Genomic DNA, 23,897 nt, shown 5'->3' with positions numbered 1-23,897 from the left:
CTAGGCTAGTCAATAGTGATGGACAGTGACGGATTGGTATCAACCTGGGTAATTCTAGTGTATAGAAAGTGAATTATTAGTTCACGTTGTAACACCAGTGATCTGAAGGTGAGTAATGCACGTTGTTTCATACGGGGTGGCTAATCAAATGGAGAAGCAATAAATCTGGGGAACACATAGAGATAGGAGAAATGCTCCAAATTGACGTGTTTCAAAAATGGTTTTGCTCAATATTATCAATATTACTTCAGCTGACTCATTAGTATTAGGGAAAGTGTACCAGTTATGGCCATAGTGGTTCCCTATTTGGCCATATGTGAAATTTCGATAACTTTCTTTTTTATATTTTTGAATGTTTTAGCATCTAGATACAGCCTTTATCTTACTGCTTAAACACACAAAACTGTTCAAAATGTGAAGAAATTCAAGTTAACACGTATGGCTAAATAGTGAACCACTATGGCCATAACTGGTACACCTACCCTATTTCAAAAAAACAATTCATTTCTTCTCTGTGAGTTATTCAACCCGTTTTATAAGATTTTGAACAATTTAAACAGTTTTTTAAACAATTTAAACAATTTAAACAGTAAATTTCAAAAAATCTCATGCCAAGAGCTGCTGAGTTAAGGTGAAAATGAATCGAAGCCAAACAACAAATTTTCAAGAGCACGAATCTGGATCCAAACATCCGTTTAAGCTAAAAACTTAATGGAATGGTCACTAACTGGTGATGACCAATCGATTAAATTGTCAGCTCTAACGGGTGTTCGATTCTCCAGATTTGTGCTCTTGTAAATTTAAAACCCACAGGTCAGGATCAATGGACCGAGCACAAGTTCACTAATTTGACGTTTGAGTGGTGCCGAATTCACCACTGAGAACAGCGTTGCAGTTGAAAATACTATATTAGAGGGTCAAATTAAATACACAACGCCACTTGATTTGTGCAGACTAAATTTGCATTTATTTCAAATATTTTGTGCATTCAATTTTACCATGGTACCATTTCGACAGTAAAAATTGGTTAAAAACTAGCAGCGAGCCAGAATCGAACCGATGATCTTGCGATTGTCAAACGCGAACGCTTACCGCTCGGCTATCGATGCGATTGCATTGAGAGGGAACAAAACGCAAACAAATAGCGTTCTTGCTAGCTCAATCGTGATTGGAATAGTAAATTTAAAAAAAATGCTCATGGTTCTCATTACTTCAACGCTTGTTTCAGTGACTGGTTTCCATGGCCACATAAATCACACGGCACCGCTAAAATATCAAATAGTGAACCCCTAGGAGGGAGAAACCGATACGAAATTTATGTGCGTCAAAGTGAACCGAGATTCTGCTGTCACGAACTGTCACTGTGAGATCTTAAACAATGGACAAACATGATAAAAGCGCGTAATTGATCAAAACATATTTTTGCATTTTATCAAATGTGACAAAAAAAAACGATTGAAAAGCTATTCATGCTTATTCAAAAGTAATGTCACAATACCACCTTTTATTCTGATTGAATATAAAGTACCGTAAAACGGGGTAACTTTGATAGTTTTTTCGAAAAAAAACATGAGTATTTATGCATGTTGTTTCAAAGATTTTAAATTTTTATTTTTAAAACAAGTACTGGCATCCTAGCTATCGATTGCAGTTGATAGATTGCCAAAAGATTTATTCTGGATGAATCTATAATTTTTCATATAATCGACAGTCGGTTTTCTGTTTTGGGGTAACTTTGATAATGGAGTATAAATCGAACAAATTGAATGAAATACGGAACATTTATAGGGCGTTGTACACCTCAAGGCGTTTAACGCTTTATGGAAATTTCTGACTCAGATTAAAAAAATGGTCCCAGTTTGTAAAAATGGTTTTCGCTAAGAGATTTGAGACCGAATTCATGTTCTACAATTACTAGGCTGCCAAGAATAAGTGACGAAATCATTTTGCCTTCATCAAATAGTGATCGTAGAACAGATTGTTTGTAAGTGTTGCAAAAATGCTAAAACCTTATAAATTTTTGATATTTGCATATAAATCCTCAAATGCACTTGATTCCAACGAAAATAGCTTTGACATGAAGTGTCATACTAATTCTCTTTACTTCTGCATTCGTTTTGCTTAACTGATTAACAGAAACTTCGTTACTTCGTTTAGTATGTTGTGGGTCTCGCACTATCAAAGTTACCCGCATTATCAAAGTTACCCCGTTTTACGGTATTCAAATACGCATCATTTTACTTCTTCCAATAAAAACCAAAAGGAAATGCATAGAAAACTTTGGCCCTTTTCCCATGTTTGTCCAGAAAGAGCGAAGGTACACATCAATAGAAAACTAACGATTTTCATCAAGTCTGCCTTGATTGTCGTTGGCAAGCTGGAGTTTTCTTGCAGTTAGAAATAACTTTGTGTCATATTTCGTGTGTAGTATCTGTGTCTCCCTCCCAGGTGAAGCCGTGCATAGCTCCATGGATCACGTGCGCTCATTATATTCCAATCCAGGCATGCATTGAGTCATGTGTCTTGTATGAGAGGATAAGCCATTTTACGAGACGTTTCGGAACAGCTGATCGCCGAAACGGCGTCAATTGACAGGAGACCTGGGATTAAATCCAGCGTGATTTTTAACAACGCCTCATCTTACCAAACGAGGACATGAAGAAAATGACAAAAAATAGATCCAAAAATGTTTGTTACTGCAACTTTACACCTAGTTATTGTATCAGCTACCCCTTTTTCACCTATATTTCACATAAAAAGGCATTTTTGTGATCAGAAATCTATATAAATAAAAATGGAATGGTGCTTGTATGTCACGAAATGGCTTGAGAACGGGCTAACAGATTTTGAAAATTCTTCCATAGTTATGTTCCTGAAGTGTTCCGACGTGTTTGTGTATATAAAAAGCAAAGGATATTTATCGGGAAAGTTGAAAAAAAAACAGGGCGCGGTAAATGGCTGGGCATGGCGTACCATTGGTACCTCGCGTACCTGCAGGAATAAAATAGACCCCTTTGTGCGGTCCTTAGCCTCTTGCCCAGCAACTCCTATCCCTACCTCCTCGTGGTACTGGCCGGGGTACGAGTAACCTTGGGGAAGATCGGGTAACCAACCCGGTGGGAACTTTGGTCGTATGCTGACAGGGAAGGGGGGGTTTGCTTTTGCAAACCTGGAGCGTCTGTACTCCACGTTAGGAGCGGCTCACAACAGCGTCTGTTCCCCATGTCAGGGGCGGCTGATCATCGTCCGAGTGCCAGAAAAGGACTCTAAGCTAAACTGCGCACTATGGCTCTCCGAACATTTAGGGGGAATGGTCCTCCGGAAATCTAGGGGGTTGGTGTTAGGCCCTGCGAGCCAGCCGTAAAAACACATCAGCACAGGAACGTCAACGAGAGAATACGGACCGGAACAATCGGCAAAGACCACAGCGACGAAAATGGACTAGCGATTGGAAACTCGGTACGTGGAACTGCAAATCTCTCAACTTCATTGGAAGTACTCGCATACTCTCCGATGTACTGAAGACCCGCGGTTTCGACATCGTAGCGCTGCAGGAGGTGTGCTGGACAGGAGCATTGGTGCGAACGTTTAGAGGTAATCATACCATCTACCAGAGCTGCGGCAACACACGCGAGCTGGGAACAGCTTTTATAGTGATGGGTGATATGCAAAGACGCGTGATCGGGTGGTGGCCGATCAATGAACGAATGTGCAAGTTAAGAATCAAAGGCCGATTCTTTAACTTCAGCATAATCAACGTGCATAGCCCACACTCCGGAAGCACTGATGATGACAAGGACGCATTTTACGCGCAGCTCGAACGCGAGTACGACCGCTGCCCAAGCCACGACGTCAAGATCATCATAGGAGATTTTAATGCTCAGGTTGGCCAGGAGGAGGAGTTCAGACCGACGATAGGAAAGTTCAGCGCCCACCGGCTGACGAACGAGAACGGCCTACGACTGATAGATTTTGCCGCCTCCAAGAACATGGCCATTCGTAGCACCTATTTCCAGCACAGCCTCCCGTATCGGTACACCTGGAGATCACCTCAGCAGACAGAATCGCAAATCGACCACGTTTTGATCGATGGACGGCACTTCTCCGACATAACCGACGTCAGAACCTATCGTGGCGCCAACATTGACTCCGACCACTACCTGGTGATGGTGAAACTGCGCCCAAAACTATCCGTCATCAACAATGTACGGTACCGACGCCCGCCCCGGTACAATCTAGAGCGGCTGAAACAACCGGATGTCGCCAATGCGTACGCGCAGCATCTTGAGGCAGCGTTGCCGGACGAGGGCGAGCTCGATAGGGCCCCTCTTGAGGACTGCTGGAGGACAGTCAAAGCAGCCATTAACGACGCTGCCGAAAGCGTTGTCGGATATGTGGAACGGAGCTCAAGAAACGATTGGTTCGACGAGGAGTGCCAGGAGGTTTTAGAGGAGAAGAATGCAGCGCGGGCTGCAATGCTGCAGCATGGTACGCGGCAAAACGTGGAACGATACAGACTGAAGCGGAAACAGCAAACCCGCCTATTCCGGGACAAAAAGCGCCGCCTGGAAGAGGTGGAATGCCAAGAGATAGAGTTGCTGTACCGTTCTCAAGAAACGCGGAAGTTCTATCAGAAGCTCAACACATCCCGCAAAGGCTTCGTGCCGCGAGCTGAGATGTGCCGGGATAAGGATGGGAGCATCTTGACGGACGGACGCGAGGTGATCGAAAGGTGGAAGCAGCACTACGATGAACACCTGAATGGCGCAGAGAACACAGGCACAGAAGGTCAGGACAGCGAAGGCGATGGCTACGTCAGCACAGCGGATAGCGGAAATCAACCAGCTCCCACGATGGGGGAAGTTAAGGATGCCATTCAACAGCTCAAGAACAACAAAGCCGCTGGCAAGGATGGTATCGGAGCCGAACTCATCAAGATGGGCCCGGACAGGTTGGCCGCTTGTCTGCATCGGCTGATAGTCAGAATCTGGGAAACGGAACAGCTACCGGAGGAGTGGAAGCAAGGCGTTATATGCCCTATCTACAAAAAGGGTGACAAACTGGAGTGTGAAAATTATCGTGCAATCACCATCCTAAACGCCGCCTATAAAGTGCTATCCCAGATTCTCTTCCGTCGTCTATCACCTATAGCAAACGAGTTCGTGGGAAGTTATCAAGCAGGTTTCATCGACGGCCGCTCGACAACGGACCAGATCTTTTCCGTGCGGCAAATCCTCCAGAAATGCCGTGAGTACCAGGTCCCTACGCACCATTTGTTCATCGATTTCAAGGCGGCATACGATAGTATCGACCGCATAGAGCTATGGAAAATCATGGACGAGAACAGCTTCCCCGGGAAGCTCACAAGATTGATCAGAGCAACGATGGACGGTGTGCAAAACTGCGTGAAGATCTCTGGCGAACACTCCAGTTCGTTCGAGTCTCGGCGGGGACTACGACAGGGCGACGGACTTTCGTGCCTGTTGTTCAATATTGCGCTTGAAGGTGTCATGCGGAGAGCCGGACTTAACAGTCGAGGCACGATTTTCACGAGATCCGGACAATTTGTTTGCTTCGCGGACGACATGGATATTATTGGGAGAAAATTTGAAACGGTGGCAGATTTGTTCACCCGCCTGAAACGCGAAGCAACAAGAGTCGGGCTAATGGTGAATGCGTCGAAAACAAAGTACATGCTGGTTGGCGGAACTGAGCGCGACAGGACCCGCCTAGGAAGCAGTGTTACGATAGACGGGGATACCTTCGAGGTGGTGGACGAGTTCGTCTACCTCGGATCCTTGTTGACGGCTGACAACAATGTTAGTCGGGAAATACGAAGGCGCATCATCAGCGGAAGTCGTGCCTACTATGGGCTCCAGAAGAAACTGCGGTCAAGAAAGATTCACCCCCGCACCAAATGCACGATGTACAAAACGCTCATAAGACCGGTAGTCCTCTATGGGCATGAGGCGTGGACTATGCTCGAGGAGGACTTGCAAGCTCTTGGGGTTTTCGAACGCCGAGTGCTAAGGACGATCTTCGGCGGCGTGCAGGAGAACGGCGTGTGGCGGCGAAGGATGAACCACGAGCTCGTTCAACTCTACGGCGAACCCAGTATCGTGAAGGTAGCTAAAGCTGGAAGGATACGCTGGGCAGGACATGTTGCAAGAATGCCGGACAACAACCCTGTAAAGATGGTGTTCGCCACGAATCCGGTCGGAACAAGAAGGCGTGGGGCGCAGCGAGCTAGGTGGATTGATCAGGTACACCAGGACCTGGAGAGCGTGGGTCACAGTCGAGGATGGAGAGAAGCGGCCATGAACCGAGGGAATTGGCGAAATATTGTTGGCGAGGCTTTATCAAGATAATTGATGTAAAGCCAAATAAGTAAGTAGTGAAAAAAAACAGGAGTGAACGGAACTTCCATTTTGCACGGGGCGTTCCATGGCGTTTTTCAACAGCCTACTTGATGGCAAGACGAAGTTTGCCGGGACCACTAGTATTTTAATATTTTTTCTCCATTTAAGTTTTCGCCTGTATGAAAAGCTACGCTTGAAATGCGCACAGTCATCAACCATCATCATCGCCATAACTGACGACGATGATTGAAAAATGCCAGGTCTCCTGTCATTTGACCTGCTTCGTAAAATGGCTCATTGAATCCTAGGATTCGATCCTTAAGCCCGCACGGGACGTCATATGGATCATATGGATAGGATGATTATACCCTGAGACGAGACTCGCGAAGACGGTCTTCTTTTTCTGTGATTGCTGAGTTTTTTTTCTAATTCCACTTTGTGTTTATACCAATTATGCGCATGCTGTTCAAATCCACACATGAATCTCTCAGCAAAAAATGATTGAGTTTGCATCACATCGAATCATAAATAGCCGTTTGTGTGATATTTTATGCCAGCAAACATAGCAGACATTAGAAATAATTGATATTCTGCTAAGATTTATCAGCAACTTTGGAAAAAACTGCTCCGCCGACTGAGGTTTTTGATAACAGTTTACTTTGAACACAATACTTTTCACTTTTTCAGCCATAAAAACGGTGGGCTGCATTTGACGTTTCGTGAGAGGGGAATCTGGGCTGCATATGACGTTGATATTTTTCCTCTTCGCGAGTCTCTCTCAGATTATACCTATCCATATGAAGAAGCAAATCTTAAGCTGAGGGAGAGGAGACAGCTCACTGACAGTTGGCATGCTTTCTTGCCTTCTTTGACTTCTTTCTTTAATTCTTGGGTTGTGCACAATGGTCAGATGAACTTATTTTGGTCAAAATTATTCACTTCATCACTATGAATATAAAAAAAAACAATAGCAGTTTGGCAATACACAACTATATTCAGGTATTCAGCTTTTTAAAATGTGAAATCATCGAAAAACACCTAGAAATTTTAATCAATTCTACTTGAATTTTGAAGCTTTCCATGCACTGCCCTTCGAATGTGCGGGTTTTCCAGTGACAATTGATGACAGGTTCCCTTGACTTTTGGGAGCTCGCAATCTAAGCTAGCTGTCTTCTCTCTCTCAGATCTTAAGGCGACACGGGAGACCGTGTTATTTTCCCTATCTTTCGTCTCTCTCTAGCAATAATTATCAAAACTTTGTGAAAGCAAATCTCGAGTTTTAGTGAACCGATGAAGCTGAAAATGTATTGGGTTGTGCACTACATATATAGAATCATAGTGATACATTTTTGCATCGATATATGGAGTGGTTCTTGGGATTTGCTTCTTGAAATGGATAGGGTGATTATGATGACGTCCCGTGCGGCCTTAAGTACCACATCATATATCTATGTGCAAAATTTATCATTTCATTCTATATGCGTAGTGCACAACCCATTCAATTTGCAGCATCATCGGTTCACTAAAATTAGTGATTTGCTTCTGCAAAGTTTTGATGATAATTGTTAGAGTGAGACAAAAAAAAGGGAAAATAACACAGTCTCCCGTATTACCTTCATTGATGAGTATTATTAAAATGGTTTACTCGAACCTTGATAGTTATGAAACATAGGTGAAAAATATCTTTGATAGGACACACGATTTTGATCCGCTCGACAAAGTTTGTATTTCTCCTCGAATTATTTTTAAAGTTAATTATGCCCCATTTTTCCATTAATATTAATTAATATTAATCCATTAATTATTATAATACAGCTGCTACTATGTGACTGTCCAATGGCACTAGTTCGTGGATGAAGTATTAAATATCTGCCGTTTTCATAGTTGTAACCATTTAAAAACTCACGTCATTATTTTTTTGGATTCCGAACTATGCAACATAAGGTTATAAAGCTTAATATTTGTACTGGCGGTGCAGTTGGCATCCATATTACCCTTGGCCTCAGACCCTTATCTCCCCGGAACCACCTTGCGGCATTTCTTCGGGGAGATTGAAACCCGTCAAATGCATGTCAAGCTATTGATACTGGCGGATCAATATCTCCGGACAATCGATATTTAACTTTTTTTGATCAAATTTCCTTTGTTAAGTGGTCAATCGAATTTCCTAGCAAAACTATCAATAATGGCATGTTGACAATGGATCAGTGCACGAGTTCACCCGTTGACGTTTGAGCGGTGCCGTGTTATTTACGTGATCATGGCAACAAGTGAATTTGGCACTGCCCAAACGTCAGATTAGTGAACTCGTGCATTGGTCCATAAGGATATTGCTTCCGGGGAGTTCGTTTATTTACTTTTGGTTACCACATTTGATCTTTTTCAACATTGATCAAGCTGGAGTTGCTGGAGAGAGAGGAAAATATTTTCCATCATTAAACAACCTAAAACGACAAAAACTACATCAAAAAACGCAACTTCTACACAACCGTTGGCCGGAAAAGAATGGCAATTCATTCATGAGGATTTCATCCTGGGATTCAATCCCAGATCAAATCCCGCTCACTGAGATCGGAAAAAATCGGGATTCAAAACGATCCTGCAAACTGAGATGAGCTCAAAGCATGCTTATTTAAATCTCAGAGAAGAAAGATGATCTTAGAAAACTGATTTTTAACTATTTCGAAACAATTTGAACCATTTTTACACCATTTTAAGCCTTTTAAAATCATTTTATATTGAGTGGTTTACAGTCATTTTAGGCCATATTAAGCTGCTAGAGGCAAATTAAATTTGGAATATTGCGTTTTGAGTTTTAACCTTCCGGTCGTCGCGCGTTGTACTTTGTACAACACCCTTGGTTTTGCGAATATTCCAGGAGTCTGACCACTTAGAAAGTTGACGTCTTCGGCAAAGTTGTTCAGTCGCTCAAGGACTATCATTATTTTAGCCAAGAAATTCGGGATTTTGCCACTAGGCGGCGCACACTGGGGCAGAATCGAAAAAACGCGGAAACAACCTGTAATTCTTCGGAATGAGGAGATAGACGTTTGGTGTCTTCAGCGAAAATGGTCCTTTCAATGAGACCGATTTTTTGAGATAAAGTCATATATTTTTGTACTATTCGCATAAATGGCTCATATGCATATATATTCGCATATCGGCAAAGTTGTTCATTGTTTTATGCTGAAAATTATTGGGGATCGTACACAAATTATGTCACGCTAAATTTCAACTTTTTGGACCCCCTCCCCCCCCCCCCTCTTTGTCACACTTTTTGTATGAGTCTTCCAAAAATTTTGTAAGGCTTGTCACGCTTGGCTCGACCACCTCCCCCCCCCCTAGGAACGTGACGTAATTTGTGCATGACCCCTTGCTGAAGACGTCAAATTTCCAAGGCCTACTATTTTTAAAATATAGACATTTTTTTCTGCAAATGGTGCTAAAAACCATAATATTTGAGTTTTGTTTGTATTTTTTCACATAAAATGCCATATATCGCCTATGATTATGATATGTATTGGCATAAAGCAGGTCTGGTACAAATTGGATGTTAAAAATAAAATTTTGTTTGATTTTTCAAAGAATATTTCCGAAAAACAGAGATATTGCAAATAAGCCATTCTTGCGATCGGGCAATTTCGGGCAGGTGTTTTCGTCGCCATCCATCAACGAAAGTTCAGAGCAGTATTGTCTATTATTTTCTAGGATATTATATTCGATAATTTTTTTCTAAGCGATCTGGAAATATGCTAAGCTTATAAAAAGTTTCAAAATTATTATAGCAATTTTCCAATGAAAACAAAAGTTCAAAATAATAACTAACATCTTTGCATCTTTGTTTACTTTGTTTACATTTACTTAAATATTTATTACATACATTGATTCTGTATTTTCTATTCGCAAAAATGCCATAAGCACCAGATTCATTATGTAAAACAGTATCGTCCGATTCGATATATTGGTAGCTATATGATGTCTTCTGAAAAGTTGATCGTTATTTTATCCTGAAAATAATTGCTAAAGATGTCAAATTTCCGAAGCTACTACTTTTGACAAACAGACAAAATTTTAAGAAATTTTGTACAAAATATTTATTGTTTTGCTTGTAATTTTTCAGTTTTAATACCATATACCACCTAGGCCTATGTCATTTCTTGGCATGAAATAGAGCTGTTTGTTTGTTTCATTATTTTACGAAAGTTAAATATAAAAAAACAGGGTCATTGAGTATAGGCTATTCTTGCGATCAATCAAGTTCGGGCCGGTGTTTTTATCGCTATCCACTTATCCATTTTTGCCAAGGGCATAATGTTTAATATATTTTTTCAATGCTACCTGGAAGTTGACTAAGCTATAAACATGCATGAAGTAGAAGTTTTCCAATTAAAAATGCATATTGGATTTCAGCCAATGATTCCAAAATGAAAACTTATCGCAATGCACAGATGCACTCACTCTAATCAAAGACGAAATAAAGACGATCATTTCGCTTCCATTTGCCTAAAATTTGATGGCAGGTTAGGTAATATACAAACATATAAAATTCTGAGAGTGTAAAAAACAAACGAGTGCAAGTGTAACACAAGTTTGCCAAACTTCGGCACTGAGCGGAGTACGGAGAAACCGAATATAGTACTCAAAACATTTTTATCAGTTTTTCAAAAATAGTGGGCTTTGGAAATTTTACACCTTTAGCAATTAATGTCATAAAATAACGATCAAATTTGCTGAAGAAATCATATACATACCTAAATTGTCATTCCACCGAAATGGTTTGATATGAGTCTGGCGCTTAGGTTATTTTTGCGAATAGAGCAATGTAAAGGCAATGTATATAACACATATTTGAGTAAATTTAGCTACCAGTGAACCGCAAGAATGTTAATTATTATTTTGAACTTTTAATTTCATTGGAAAACTGCTTCATTGTGATGTGGAATAATTTTTAACCTTTTTATAAGCTTAGCATACTTTCAGATCGCATAGAAAAAATATATTAAATATCATATCCTAGAAATTAAAAGACAATAATGCTCTGACCTTTCGTAAGTGGATGACGATGAAAACAACTGCCCGAACTTGCCCGATCGCAAGAATGGCCTATACGCAATATCCCTGTTTTTGGAAATATTCTTTGGAAAATCAAACAAAATTTAATTTTTAACATCCGATTTGTACCAGACCTGCTTTATGCCAATAAATGACATAGTCACAGGCGATATATGGCATTTTAATTGAAAAAAATACCTGCAAAACTCAAATATTACGTTTTTAAGCACTATTTTCTCAAAAATTTGTCTATATTTTAAAAATAGTAGGCCTTGGAAATTTGACGTCTTCAGCAATAATTTTCAGCATAAAACATTGAACAACTTTGCCGAAGAAACCATACATCTAAAATGTCATTTGGCCGAAATGGCATATGAGCCATTTATGCGAATAGTACAAAAATATATGACTTCATGTCAAAAAATCGGTCTCATTGAAAGAACCATTTTCGCTGAAGACACCAAACGTCTATCTCTTCATTCCGAAGAACTACAGGTTGTTTCCGCGTTTTTTCGATTCTGCCCCAGTGTGCGGCGCTAGTGAGCTAAAACTTTTGTATCGTAGATCTCAGGATCCTGACCACTTAGAAAGATGGCGTCTTCGGCAAAGTTGCTCGGCAACTTATGGACTATCATTGTTAGAGCTAGTTGATTCAAAATTTTGCCACCAGGCGGCACTAGTGAGCATAAAACATTTGTTTCGCAAATATCTCAGGAGCCTGATCACTTAGAAAGATAGCGTCTTCGGCAGAGTTGTTCAGTAGTTCAAATTATTTCTTTGTTTAATCCTTAGAGTTCGAGATTTTGTAAAATAATGGTAGTTCCTGAGCTTCTGAACAACTTTGCTGACGGTACCTGTCTAAAAAGTCAAGATCCTGCAGTATCCGCAAAACAAAAATTTTATGCTCACTACCGCCGCCTGGTGGCAAAATATCATATTTCTTACCTCAAATAATGATAGTCCTTGAGTTACCAAACTACTTTGTCAAAGACAATATCTCTCTAAGTGGTCAGGCTCCTGAGATATCTGCAAACAAAAGTTTCATGCACACTAGCGCCGCCTTATGGCCAAATTTTGAATCAACTAGCTCGAACAATGATAGTCCTTAACTTACTAAACAACTTTGCCGAAGACGCTATCCTTCTAAATGATCAGGATCCTGAAATATTTGCAAAACAAAAGTAAAATTTCCATGCCCACTAGTGCCACCTAGCGGTCAAATTCCGAATTAAATGCAGTACAATCAGATAGCGCTTCACCTCCAGAACAACTTTACTAAGGACCCCAAGTTTCTATATTATCTGGATTTTGAGATACAGTACTGACCCGATTTTGTCTGCCCCCGATTTTGTCTACCCCCGATTTTGTCAGCTTTTTGACCCGATTTTGTCAGCCTATTTTAAATTTGTCAAAAAATATTGTTATCGTCATGTTTTACCACATTTACATTAAAATTGATGATGATGTTTGATGTCATGCACGCATGGGCGTAGCCAGAGGGGCAATGGCAATGCCTGTTATTAAGTGTTAAAAATCGATATTACCAGTATAATGGAGGGGGGAGCCCCTGATCAAAAAAACTGACTACTCCCATGGCCATCGCCCTCTTAAAAGTCCATGTAACCATGTAACACGTCAAAATTTGAAAAACAGGAACAAAATAAAATGACCCGATTTTGTCAGGTTCCCCATTTTGTCAACCTAAAATTTATCGAGGGGCTGACAAAATCGGGTCCTTACTGTATACCGATTTAAAACTGTGGTTTACCCGAACCGTATATAGTGCGTTCATTATTATGCGACTTTCATGTATATTTGTTGGTTTTAGCGGATTATCAAGGGTCATACTGTAAATAAAAACCATCGAATATTGTTCTTAAGAAGATACTTGAGGAATACATTTTGGTTTGGTGTCGATGGATATCTTTGTTGCAAAATGATAGCATATAAATCACAACTGTTGTACAAAGTACAACAGCGCGACAGCCCGAAGGTTAAGTTTTGAATTTTGATCTATTTTGAGCTATTTTTAGACATTTCTCGGCATTTGGTTTTGCCATTTTAGGCCGTTTTAAACAATTTCAGGCCGTTTTTAGCTATACTAGTTCGGTAAAGGCCATTTTTGGCCATTTCAAGCCATTTGAGGTCGTTTTTAACGTTGAAGCCGTCTTGAGCCATTTTAGTCCATTCACACTTAAGCCGTTCATCCATTTTAAGCCGTTTTAGAAATTTAAGGCCGGATTTAGGGTCGGACTCGATTATCCGGATAATATTTTTTTGATCTTATTCTTCTTCAGTTTGTATGCATAAATTTGAGATATTTTTTGTAGTGCAATATACAATATGAATGGTTCATCAGTTTTGAACTTAGCTAGGGAAAGGGGGGGGGGGGTTTGAAAAAGGGTATTTTGTGTATGCTGGTCACAGTGTTGCATTTGAACGCGTTCAGTTTGCGTTCCAGTTCAAATTTTTGAACGAGAGATCAAGTAGGCTTGAACATTGATCAGTTCAAAAATTTAGAGGGGGTTGAAGAATGAACGCAAAAGGAAAATTATGTTCATTGCAGATTTCAAAAATATTAAAAAGCAGGTAAATTTACAAAAGATATCAAGGAACATTTAAGATTCCATACATTGTGTGTGATATTCATTCAATGTAGTGTAAAGTAGTGTTGTTAAGTTTTGCGCTTCACTGTGCAGCGTCAGAATCTTGCACGAGAGTTCAATGTTTACTGCGTTTACGTGCAAAATTAGAACGCGTTCAGTTCACTTTTGGCTCGCGTTCAGTTTAAAATGCATCGCTGGCTGGTCAAATATTTGTTTTCCTTCTCAAGATCCCTTATGCTCCTAGAAATGATTTGTGGCTACTCCACTGCATCATAAAAATAAAACAACGAAAAAATTCAATATTTAGGTTTATTTATCGCAGGTTTTAAATTTTCTTCTAGTGATTCGATTATTCGGAGGATTTGATTATCCGGAGTGAAAAAAAAATCCAGATAATCAAGTCCGACCTGTATTAAGTCGTTTTAAGCTCCTTTAGCCGCTCCAAGCCATTTAAAGTCATATGAAGCCGTTTTAGGCTAAGTGGGCATCGTAGCTGTGCGCTTAACGGCGTCAGTCGTTTAGGCGTATTATTATAGGGAGTGTGGGTTTGATTCCCGCCCCAGTCGGTGAAAAATTCATCAGTGGTCCACTGGTCATTCTGCGTGTGTCCGTTGACTAATGTTAGTTATGTTCAGTCTGTGCAGCCTATGACTGAAGACGGTGTAAATTGTCTTCTTCTTAAGCCGTTTTCAGCCATTTGAAGCCATTTATAGCTATTTTAGGGCGTTTTTAGCATTCGACACTGAAGAAGTCTGTAAGTCGCAGACGAAATAGGCCTATCTGTCAAGATAAGCAACACATATTAGAGTTTAAAGGTATTTGCTCGCCTTACTAGTGATTTTAGTATTTTATTTTTTGCAAAAGTGAAGTGTTAAAGTTCAATTTGTAGTTTTAATTTTAATCCATTTTAGCAATATTTTGTCATTTTTAGTTATTTCATGCCAAATCTATCTATGTTAAACCATTTTTTTCCATTTTTCAACATATTAGGCGATTTTAAGCCATTTAACCCGTAGGCTACGGGGTTGACATAAAAAATTCAAATTACTCGTATTTGAGCATAATTTCATATTTTTTAACGAAATTTTGAGGATTATTTCACTATTAGTTGTAGTTTCATAAGTGATGGAAAGGTATTGCTCCGGAGTATTGCATGAGCATGAGCATGATTGACCGCCCGCAGTTGCTACTCCGTTATAGGGTCCTAAAATGTTGAATGAAATTTTGTTTTTATTTAATAACACGAAAGAGCATGTTACTGCAACTACTTTAGCAATTTTTCACGCTCAAATAACGGCTATAACATATCTTCTTCTTCTTTTCTGGCGTTACGTCCCCACTGGAACAGAGCCTGCTTCTCAGCTTAGTGTTCTTATGAGCACTTCCACAGTTATTAACTGAGAGCCTACTATGCCGTTGACCATTTTTGCATGCGTATATCGTGTGGCAGGTACGAAGATACTCTATGCCCTGGGAAAGACGGCTATAACATATTTAAACTTTAATTTAAAAATTGGGTCCATAAATGAACCTTGACACTTTTGATCATATTTGACGTTCGCTTAGTCGACAAAAACACCACAGGGCTTTTAGTTTTAACACTGCACTGAGAACAGCGTTGCGGTTGAAAATACTATATCAGAGGGTTAAATTAAATAAACAACGCCACTTGATTTGTGCAGACTAAATTCGCATTTATTTCGAACAGTTTGTGTTTTAAATTTTACCATGGCACCATTTCGACAGTAATAATGACTATATTATGGTTAAAAACATGCAGCAAGCCAGAATCGAACCGAGGATCTGGTGAATGTCAAGCGCGAATGCTTACCGCACGGCTATCGATGCGGTTGGATGGAGATGGAACAAAACGCAAACAAAAAGCGTCCATCATAGCTCAATCTTGGTTGGAATAGTAAATTTAAAAACTTGTTCATGGTTTTCATTACTGCAACGCTTGTTTCAGTGTGGGGTTGTTCCTATCTGACATTTCGGAAGGGACACGGAAAACATTGGGAAAGGGCTTTAGAACCCTATTGCAAGAACAGCTGTACTTACACAGGGAACCAACAGACGCTACTCGGGATCAGTAGCATCCTCAATGTGTAAATACTGGTGCTCTCATTATAATAAACAATAACGGCGCCGGCTGCGTCCGAATGCAGGTCAATGTGGGGATGGGAGGGAAATGTTGACGTGTTACTTGCTTTATGGAAGCCGAGGAGTCCTCTGCACTTCCACAAGTAAACACTGGGAGTTTGGATATGGGAGAGGGATTCGTTTTGGTAAACGATAAGTATATAATTTTAAATTAATGCGCCTAACCGGATTCGCGATATTACTCGATAAACGCATTGAACGCAGATCAAGTGTTCATCACTCGCCCCATAGGAGCAAGCGACAAGATCAAAGGATCAAACACTACTAACGCGTTCTGCGACCAGCGACTGGCGGACCGATTCACTTTTTCACTTTTTTCCGACCGACGCGCGACATGTTCGATCCTGCCCTCATCACTCGCCCTCGTAAGCAGAGCTGCCAGATGATTTCGGAAAGGTATAGCTCCGGAGTATTGTGGACAAAGTTATTCCAGAACATCTCTGGGTCAGGTAGGGTGAAATTCACATAAACTTCTTTGAGCCATATGAAGCTTTATGGATAGGAACGAGAAAGTTTCAAAAGAATTGGGTTTGTATAGACTGCAGTAGATTTAGTAGATCATAAGGATCTGAATTCCAGGACGATTTGGATGACTTCTAATATTCAATTTCTTGTCATAATTTGTGGACATGTCTGTTAAGGCTTAGTGTGTGCTGTAAACCAACAAACGTACACATCAATCGCTGAAAAATAACTTATGAAGCTGTGTTGATTATTGCAAACTTCCAGATTATTCTGGAGGCCTTATTTTAGGTTGATAATACATTTCAAAAATATCCTGAGCCTTCGTAACTAAATAGAAATAACGGGTCTGTTCACATTTCATAAGAAAACATTTCGTTTACAAATGATAAATGAGTTTTAAAAGGAAGTTTATGTGAATTTCACCCTACCTGACCCAGAGATGTTCTGGAATAACTTGTCCACAATATTCCGGAGCTATACCTTTCAATCACTTATGAAACTACAACTAATAGTGAAGCAATCCTCAAAATTTTGTTAAAAAATATAGAATTATGCTCAAATACGAAAATTTGAATTTTTTTATGTCAGCCCCGTAGCCTACGGGTTAACGCGGTTTGTATCCATTTCATTAAAATCAAAACTTTGTTAACGTTTTAAGCCATTTTGAACCATTTGAAGCCTTTCTAAGTCATATTTGCCATTTTAAGCCGATAGAAGCCATTTCAAGTCGTTTTGATGCATTTAAAGCTATTTTAGGTCGTTTCAAGCCGCTTTCAAACATTTCAATTTATTTTATGTTTGCTTCAGCCATTTCAAGCCATTTATAGTTGGTTTTTAGCCATTTTAAGCTATTTTTAGCTCTTTTCATCAATTTTAAACCATTCCGAGCCATTTCAAGTCATATGAAGCCATTTTGAACCATTTTTATTTATATTTAGTTATATTAAATAAAGTAACTTCTAGCTATTTAAATCCGTTTTAAGCCATTTATAGCCATATAAAGTTTATTTTATGCGTTTTAAGTCCTTTTTGTCAATTTTAAACCATTTAAATCCATTTAGGACCTTTTGAACCAAGCCGTTTTTAACCACGTTTAGCCTTTTTCAGTACAGTCTAGTACACGACACAGAAGTAAAGCCGTCTTCTCGGTCAAGATACGCGTATCTGTCACAGGATACAAACTCTAATGAAATTAAATGGTATAGTACTAAAATTGTTTTTTTTCTTTTCTTTTACTCATTTTAAGTCGTTTTTAGCATTTTTAAGCCATTTTAAATTCTTGTTTTTAATTATGAATCGTGGTTTACTGCTAACCAGCCGAGTGGAAGTTTAATAACTACCGAAAAGCTAAACATTACATATAACTTGCAATTGGATTAGATGGACAAATTGATGTGAAGATTTGCGACAAAGTTACACGTCTTCTCAGTGAGAATCGAACTCACGAACTCCCCGATCTCTAGTTAGGCGCGTTACCACTACGCCATAAGAGGACTCATGAACGCAGAAGTTAACCTGAATTCGATTTTAGCTCAATAATCACGTGGTCCTTTTTTGCAAAGTGCTCCTCTTTCGGAAGAATTAGATGCCCATCCAAACACAACGCATTCTATTTATATCCAATGCCTAGCCCGTGAGCGCATTATTTTTTAGGTGATGAAATAGCACACAACAGCCAGTACAGTTAGGCATTTGTCGGCATGAATAGTAAAAAATAGCCCCTAATAGAACTAGCGGTACCGTAACTGTTGGGTGGATGAGAGATTTGTTGTTAGGGGGTGGTTTTGAATTTTGAATATGTGGAGGAAAATATAATTTCCTAAACCTCAATCGCGTTGGAGTTGAAACTGTGATTCAGAACGGGTTGCGCCAGTTCCAACCTGGTTTAAAAACGTTTGTTTGGGTAATTTCTAGTTAGTTTCGTTGGCACTCCTGTTTGGGGCGTCCTGACCGGGATCACGGTCTATTTGAGCGCGCACCTGATTTGACGTTTTCAAATGTAAACAAGCATCCCAATGCAGGGGTGGAATCGAAAAACTGTTGCAAAATCACCACGTTGATTCCCATAGGGTTGAACAAACTGCGCCGCATCTCGAATTATTTTTCAAAATGTGGTGAGTATCCATGTTTTCAAAAATTTGTAAGAAAATCAGGAGTGCATATAAACAAAATCTGAAAGCGTTAACATTCACTAAAAATGATTGCCTTTCGAAGAAAAATACAAAAATTGGGGGTTACATTTGACGGACAGACAATTTTCGAGGTGAAACAAATTGAAGGGGACCAAAGGGGTTAACTAACGTGCCGCAAGTTTTTCATTGTTTTCTAATAGTTAAAGGCTCCAAAACATATCGTTTCCTTAGGAAAGTTTGTTCAGTAAATTGACAGAAAGCATATAAGCCAATAAAAAATATTCATGGAAATGGCCTATTACTTAATTTGCCACAGAATTCAAACTTCATGAGTTCAACGATACTTATCTAGAAAGTTCATAATAATTCCGATGTTCAAAAGTTGTAATGGTTCAGGAAAGTATTATATCTTGACATATAAGAGAAACAAAGAATTTTTTATGGAGACCGCAAGCATGTTGAAATAGGTTATTGATTCTAAATCTAATCGTACAATTTCAACCAAATTATATCGTAGATGAAGGTTGAAGTTCTATGTTGCATGATTGAAGGATTAGATCACTAAAAAAGTTATAATACTTTAAATTTGAAAGAACCTTCAATAAAACCAATGTAAAGAGACCTGTAGCTCAAAATTGTGACGTGCTGGAACATTTCTGTGAACGGCATGGCATTCAACCTTTTTTGAAAGTTAAATTCTTATCTAGCATGAGCCCTAGATACTTAACTTCATCTGACCAATTTATTGGAACCCCTCTCATCGTGACAACATGTCTACTTGAAGGTTTCAAATAAAGAGCTTTTGGTTTATGTGGGAATATTATTAGTTGAGTTTTGGAAGCATTAGGAGAAATCTTCCATTTTTGCAAGTATGAAGAAAACATATCCAAACTTTTTTGCAATCGACTACAGATGACACGCAGGTTTCGTCCTTTGGCTGTATCATCTACAAACAAAGATTTTTGGCATCCCTACTCAGGAAAGTCATATGTGAAAATATTGGTCCAAAAATAATGATTCATTTGCCTGTACCTTACTGCTCCCAAACGTAAATATGCTGTACTGCACAACCACGTTGGCTATACAATGTCGGAACAACACGTGAATCGACTTCCCTGGTGACGGAGAGAATAGATTGTCACCAATCTGGTAGGTATATCTTAAACGGTTTCGCGCTTCCGTCCGCTATCTAATTGCAACAAAACTAGCGCTGTGATTCCCACTCGGTGATTCCAACGATGGCTGTCAACCTTGCTGCAGGTATATAAAAAGTGCATTCGAGTATACCGAACACTACAGTTAGAATTTCATTGTTCGTAGTTTGCTCACGCTTTCAGTATGAAAATGTCTTATTCACATGAGCTGCTCTTCGTAGCAATGTTAAGTGCAGTTTTGGTAATATTGTTTTGAGTTTGGCTTTGGATAATCTTAAACTAATTTAAATGTTTTCTTTTCAAGCACCTCTCCTCAGCGATGGACTGCAAGGAAGTTTGGGAAAGAGTAGGATCTATGCTAAGCTCCGTTTCGAGTTTCACTATCAATACTAACCTCTACACTGTTACAGAAACACGAAACCGCCGATTGCTGCTCAGCACCCGCAATTCTAAATTTGGACAATCTAAAAAGCAATATTGAGGGACAGGAAGGAAACAAGCATGAGAAATTTTTCGTACGCTTTCATTTCATCAATGGATCATATCTAAGTAACCAAATAGCACTCTAACTCGCTTTGCGTGCTATTATGAAATTAACTCGCTATATATTGACCGTATTATAAACCTAGAAGGCGAATTAGTCGGCTAAAAGTTACTTGGATATTCCTAATTCCTAACTTTATCTCCCCCCATCGAGTAGTGTGGAGTGCATAATCTAATGAAGGAGCAAAACCTTGTCGACGATGAGGGTAATCTCGACGTCGATGCCATGAAACAGAACACCGAAGGCTTCGATGACGAATGGAAGCAAATTGCCCAGCAGGCGATCGATCATTGTGTCCAGAAGACGGAATCCATGATGGCCGATATGGAGCAGCGAGGTGGACCCAAAGGGCAGTGCCAACCGACGGCCGGAATGTTCCTCATGTGCCTGGGAAAAGCTAGCATCAAGAATTGCCCGGCTGATAAGTGGAACTCTTGTAAGTTTACGGATTGGGATTTGAGTGTACACGTAATAATGAATTATTATTGATTGAATTTCAGCTGAGCTGTGTGAAAAAGTCAAGAGCGGGGAATGTGACAAGAGAGGACACAAGCACTGAGTAAAGGAACAACAAAATCGGACAAGAAATGGAACTATGCAGCAAATATAAGCCAAACATACTTATTTGATACTAATACCCGCATATTAATCCAATTTCACTAATGCCTTCAATCTTGTGTAGTTTATTGGTGCATAGAGCTGAAGCACATACAGGCGAAGCGGTAAACGAATCCTGCCAGTTGAGGATGTTTGGAAATTGTGTCGACTACCATAGGTAATACCACTCATTCTATTCTAGTTCAGATTCTAAGTGTGCTCTGAAAATTTGAGCTCATTAGGATGAAAACTGAGACTGCACTACCCCTTTAAAGTTTGTACCAAAATTAGTGCAGGAAAATCAAGTTAATCATTCAATCGATTATAGCGTTTGTCAATGTGTTTTGAGGGTTAGTACTGTGATGCTCACAGCAACTTAAAGTGAAACATCTTGGAATCTAAAGATGGCTGCCACAATGGCCGACTTGTGCCACTACTCGTGTTTCCAAAGGTACTAAACTGGAGAGATAGTTGGCAAACAGTTCCGATCTTCTTATTTTAAGCTTTCTGTTAGTGCACAAAGCCAAAATAAAGAGTGCACTGGTATTGAATGCGCGAGATTTGTGCCTTTGAAGTTTTGGTGCAATCTCTGAAATTGATTCCCAACTGTTTCACCTTAATGATTAAACCCAAAGATTTTCAATTGAGATAAAAATCAACAGTTAAACTACGATTAACGATCATTTCAAAAATAGCAAATTTAAACCTCACACCCAGAGGCGCGCGCATAGTTTTTCTTCGTGTTTTAAGTCTCACAGTATCGCCATCTGCAGGTTTTGTTGCACAAAACAATGTTTCGTGCAACATGCTCACCAGATGATGATGGTGTAAACTAGGCGATGGATTTTAATGTAATTTGTGTTACGTCTGTTTGTCTGTAGAATACATATCAATGTAAAAAAAAAAGATTTTTTGTCATTTTGACCCTTAGGTCGACTATTCGTACATGGGCACAGGCAGTGTAATTCTCATACAAACTTTGAACGGCTTGTGCAGTCTCAGTTTTCATCCAAACGAACTCAATTTTTTGGAGGATACTCAGAGTTTGACCTGAAATCGGACCTCCACAAATCCAATCTTCCTGATTTCCCCAATCTGCAATTTTTCAAGTCGCTAAGATGCAATTGAACCAAACTACTAATTTTCAAGAGCACAAATCTGGAGAACCGAACATCTGGTTAAACTGAATACCTAGCTGATTGGCAAGTGATCAATCGTTTAAATTTTTAGCCTAAATAGTAATTTAGATTTTCATTTTTGTAGATTAAATTTATGGAAATGTTATTGACCGGCAACTTCACCCTGGATAATTATTGATACGAGGTTTAAAAAATTCACTCTGTTCTTCTTTGAATTCCATTATATCCATCAGCATTTCTGTATTGCTTTCAAAACACAAGTGTCTGTTCGCAGGCAGAGGCAGAGCATTCACGGAGAAATCAGACTACCCAAAAAAATAAGTTCTTTAAACTCAAATTTGGGTAATCTGCATTTAGTTTTAACCAGTGCTGGGAATGGTAATAGTAGTAGGCTTGAATTTCGAGAAAGTCACGTGGCTCTCTGACTACAGTAGTTCAAAAACGTTGAATCTCATCAAGTAGCCTACGTTGGGTGCATGAATTTTCTAAATCTTTAGTGTAATTGAAGAGTAGAAGCATTAACCTAAGAATGCTATTGTCGCTGCTGTTCGTGTTATCAACATCTAGTTTGCCACGAGCTGACAGCTTGAGTACCGGTCCTCAAAGTGTCAAATAAATTTTAAAATCATCCACTACAACATGGCATCCAACAAACAATTAAAAGATACAGTTAAAAGTGATAATAAGCTAATTCAGTTTTGTAAGAACAGCGCCATTAGCGTTCTACTACTAATATTTCTATTAATTGAAGGCTCTAAATGCGGGAAATGTAGCGGGAAGTAGAACATTTTTCTACAGTAATTTTGGGTTGCCCTTAGCAACGGGTGTTTTGCAATTTTCAAAGCTTTTTGCCTACAGCAGCGATAGGCGTGAGTTTCACTGGATTCGCTGACTGTGATTTGCTACGCTTGACTACTGTAGAGATTTTTTCCCAACCCTGGTTTCAACCCACGGTTGGGTTGTTTTGCCTCTCTTGCAACAGCAAGTCACAGTAACGTGTTACTCAGAAATGTCAACATGGACAACATGGCAGTGTGCTTTACATTTGAACGCAATGAATCAATAGGGCGATATTCAAAACTGAAAAAGCAATGGATGGCTCTTTTTCAGTAGAAACGAAATCCTAAAGGAAAGAAAGCACCACGAAAGATGAACTAAACACAAAAAGTTATCTATTCACATTACACTTGATTTCTAATTACCGTAATCCGGGGTAACATTGATCAGCGGGGTAACATTGATCGGGATGACTCATCTTGTTAAACGTTCAAATAAAGATTTATTAATGAAACATTTTCGAACCATGAATGGTGCCTCTCTTTCGTATATTCATAAGCTAATGATAATTAAGGTTTTTGCCAAAATTGCGTTTAGTTCATGCGCAAATTTGTCAACTTTTTGAAACAATGATTTCTATCATTTTCACTGACACTACCGAAAATTCATGTCTCACATGAGTTCTGCAGACGATGTGATCAAGGAAAATGCGGGTGTTACTAAAAATGGCATCGCCGAAAACGATTCCGTTGTCAAATCTTTCATAAGTTTATTCATTTAGGCAACATAAACTAAATACTATTACGAATGTATAATTTCCTGAGGAAATTGCCTACTTTTAGGCGTATTACGCGGTTCAAGGTGTTTCTAATTATGAAATAACTCAAAAAGTAAATGACTTGTAAGAGTTTG

The 23,897-nt window shown here is 39.4% G+C and overlaps 1 protein-coding gene across 1 annotated transcript; it reads left to right on the top strand.

Annotated features, from left to right (window-relative positions):
* The first annotated feature begins 20,045 nt into the window (after positions 1–20,045).
* LOC5567749 (general odorant-binding protein 68) lies at positions 20,046–21,107 on the top strand. Its single transcript, XM_001657608.2, has 5 exons — positions 20,046–20,169; positions 20,233–20,274; positions 20,339–20,443; positions 20,629–20,908; positions 20,973–21,107. Exons 1-5 carry the CDS (start codon positions 20,113–20,115, stop codon positions 21,029–21,031), a joined length of 543 nt encoding a protein of 180 aa, XP_001657658.1. The 5' UTR covers positions 20,046–20,112; the 3' UTR covers positions 21,032–21,107.
* Positions 21,108–23,897: the final 2,790 nt, after the last annotated feature.

This window comes from Aedes aegypti, chromosome 2 (assembly GCF_002204515.2).
Source record: "Aedes aegypti strain LVP_AGWG chromosome 2, AaegL5.0 Primary Assembly, whole genome shotgun sequence".
NCBI classification, from domain to species: Eukaryota; Metazoa; Arthropoda; class Insecta; order Diptera; family Culicidae; genus Aedes; species Aedes aegypti.
Note: the sequence above shows the minus strand (reverse complement) of the source record. Positions and strands in the feature narration are given on the sequence as shown.

Excerpts from the sequence above, each read along its gene's own strand:
- LOC5567749 (XM_001657608.2), top strand. The coding sequence starts at position 20,113 with ATGAAAATGTCTTATTCACATGAGCTGCTCTTCGTAGCAATGTTAAGT. Across the intron at positions 20,170-20,232 it reads CAATGTTAAGTGCAGTTTTG|CACCTCTCCTCAGCGATGGA; the intron begins GTAATATTGTTT and ends TTTCTTTTCAAG. Across the intron at positions 20,275-20,338 it reads GCAAGGAAGTTTGGGAAAGA|AAACACGAAACCGCCGATTG; the intron begins GTAGGATCTATG and ends ACACTGTTACAG.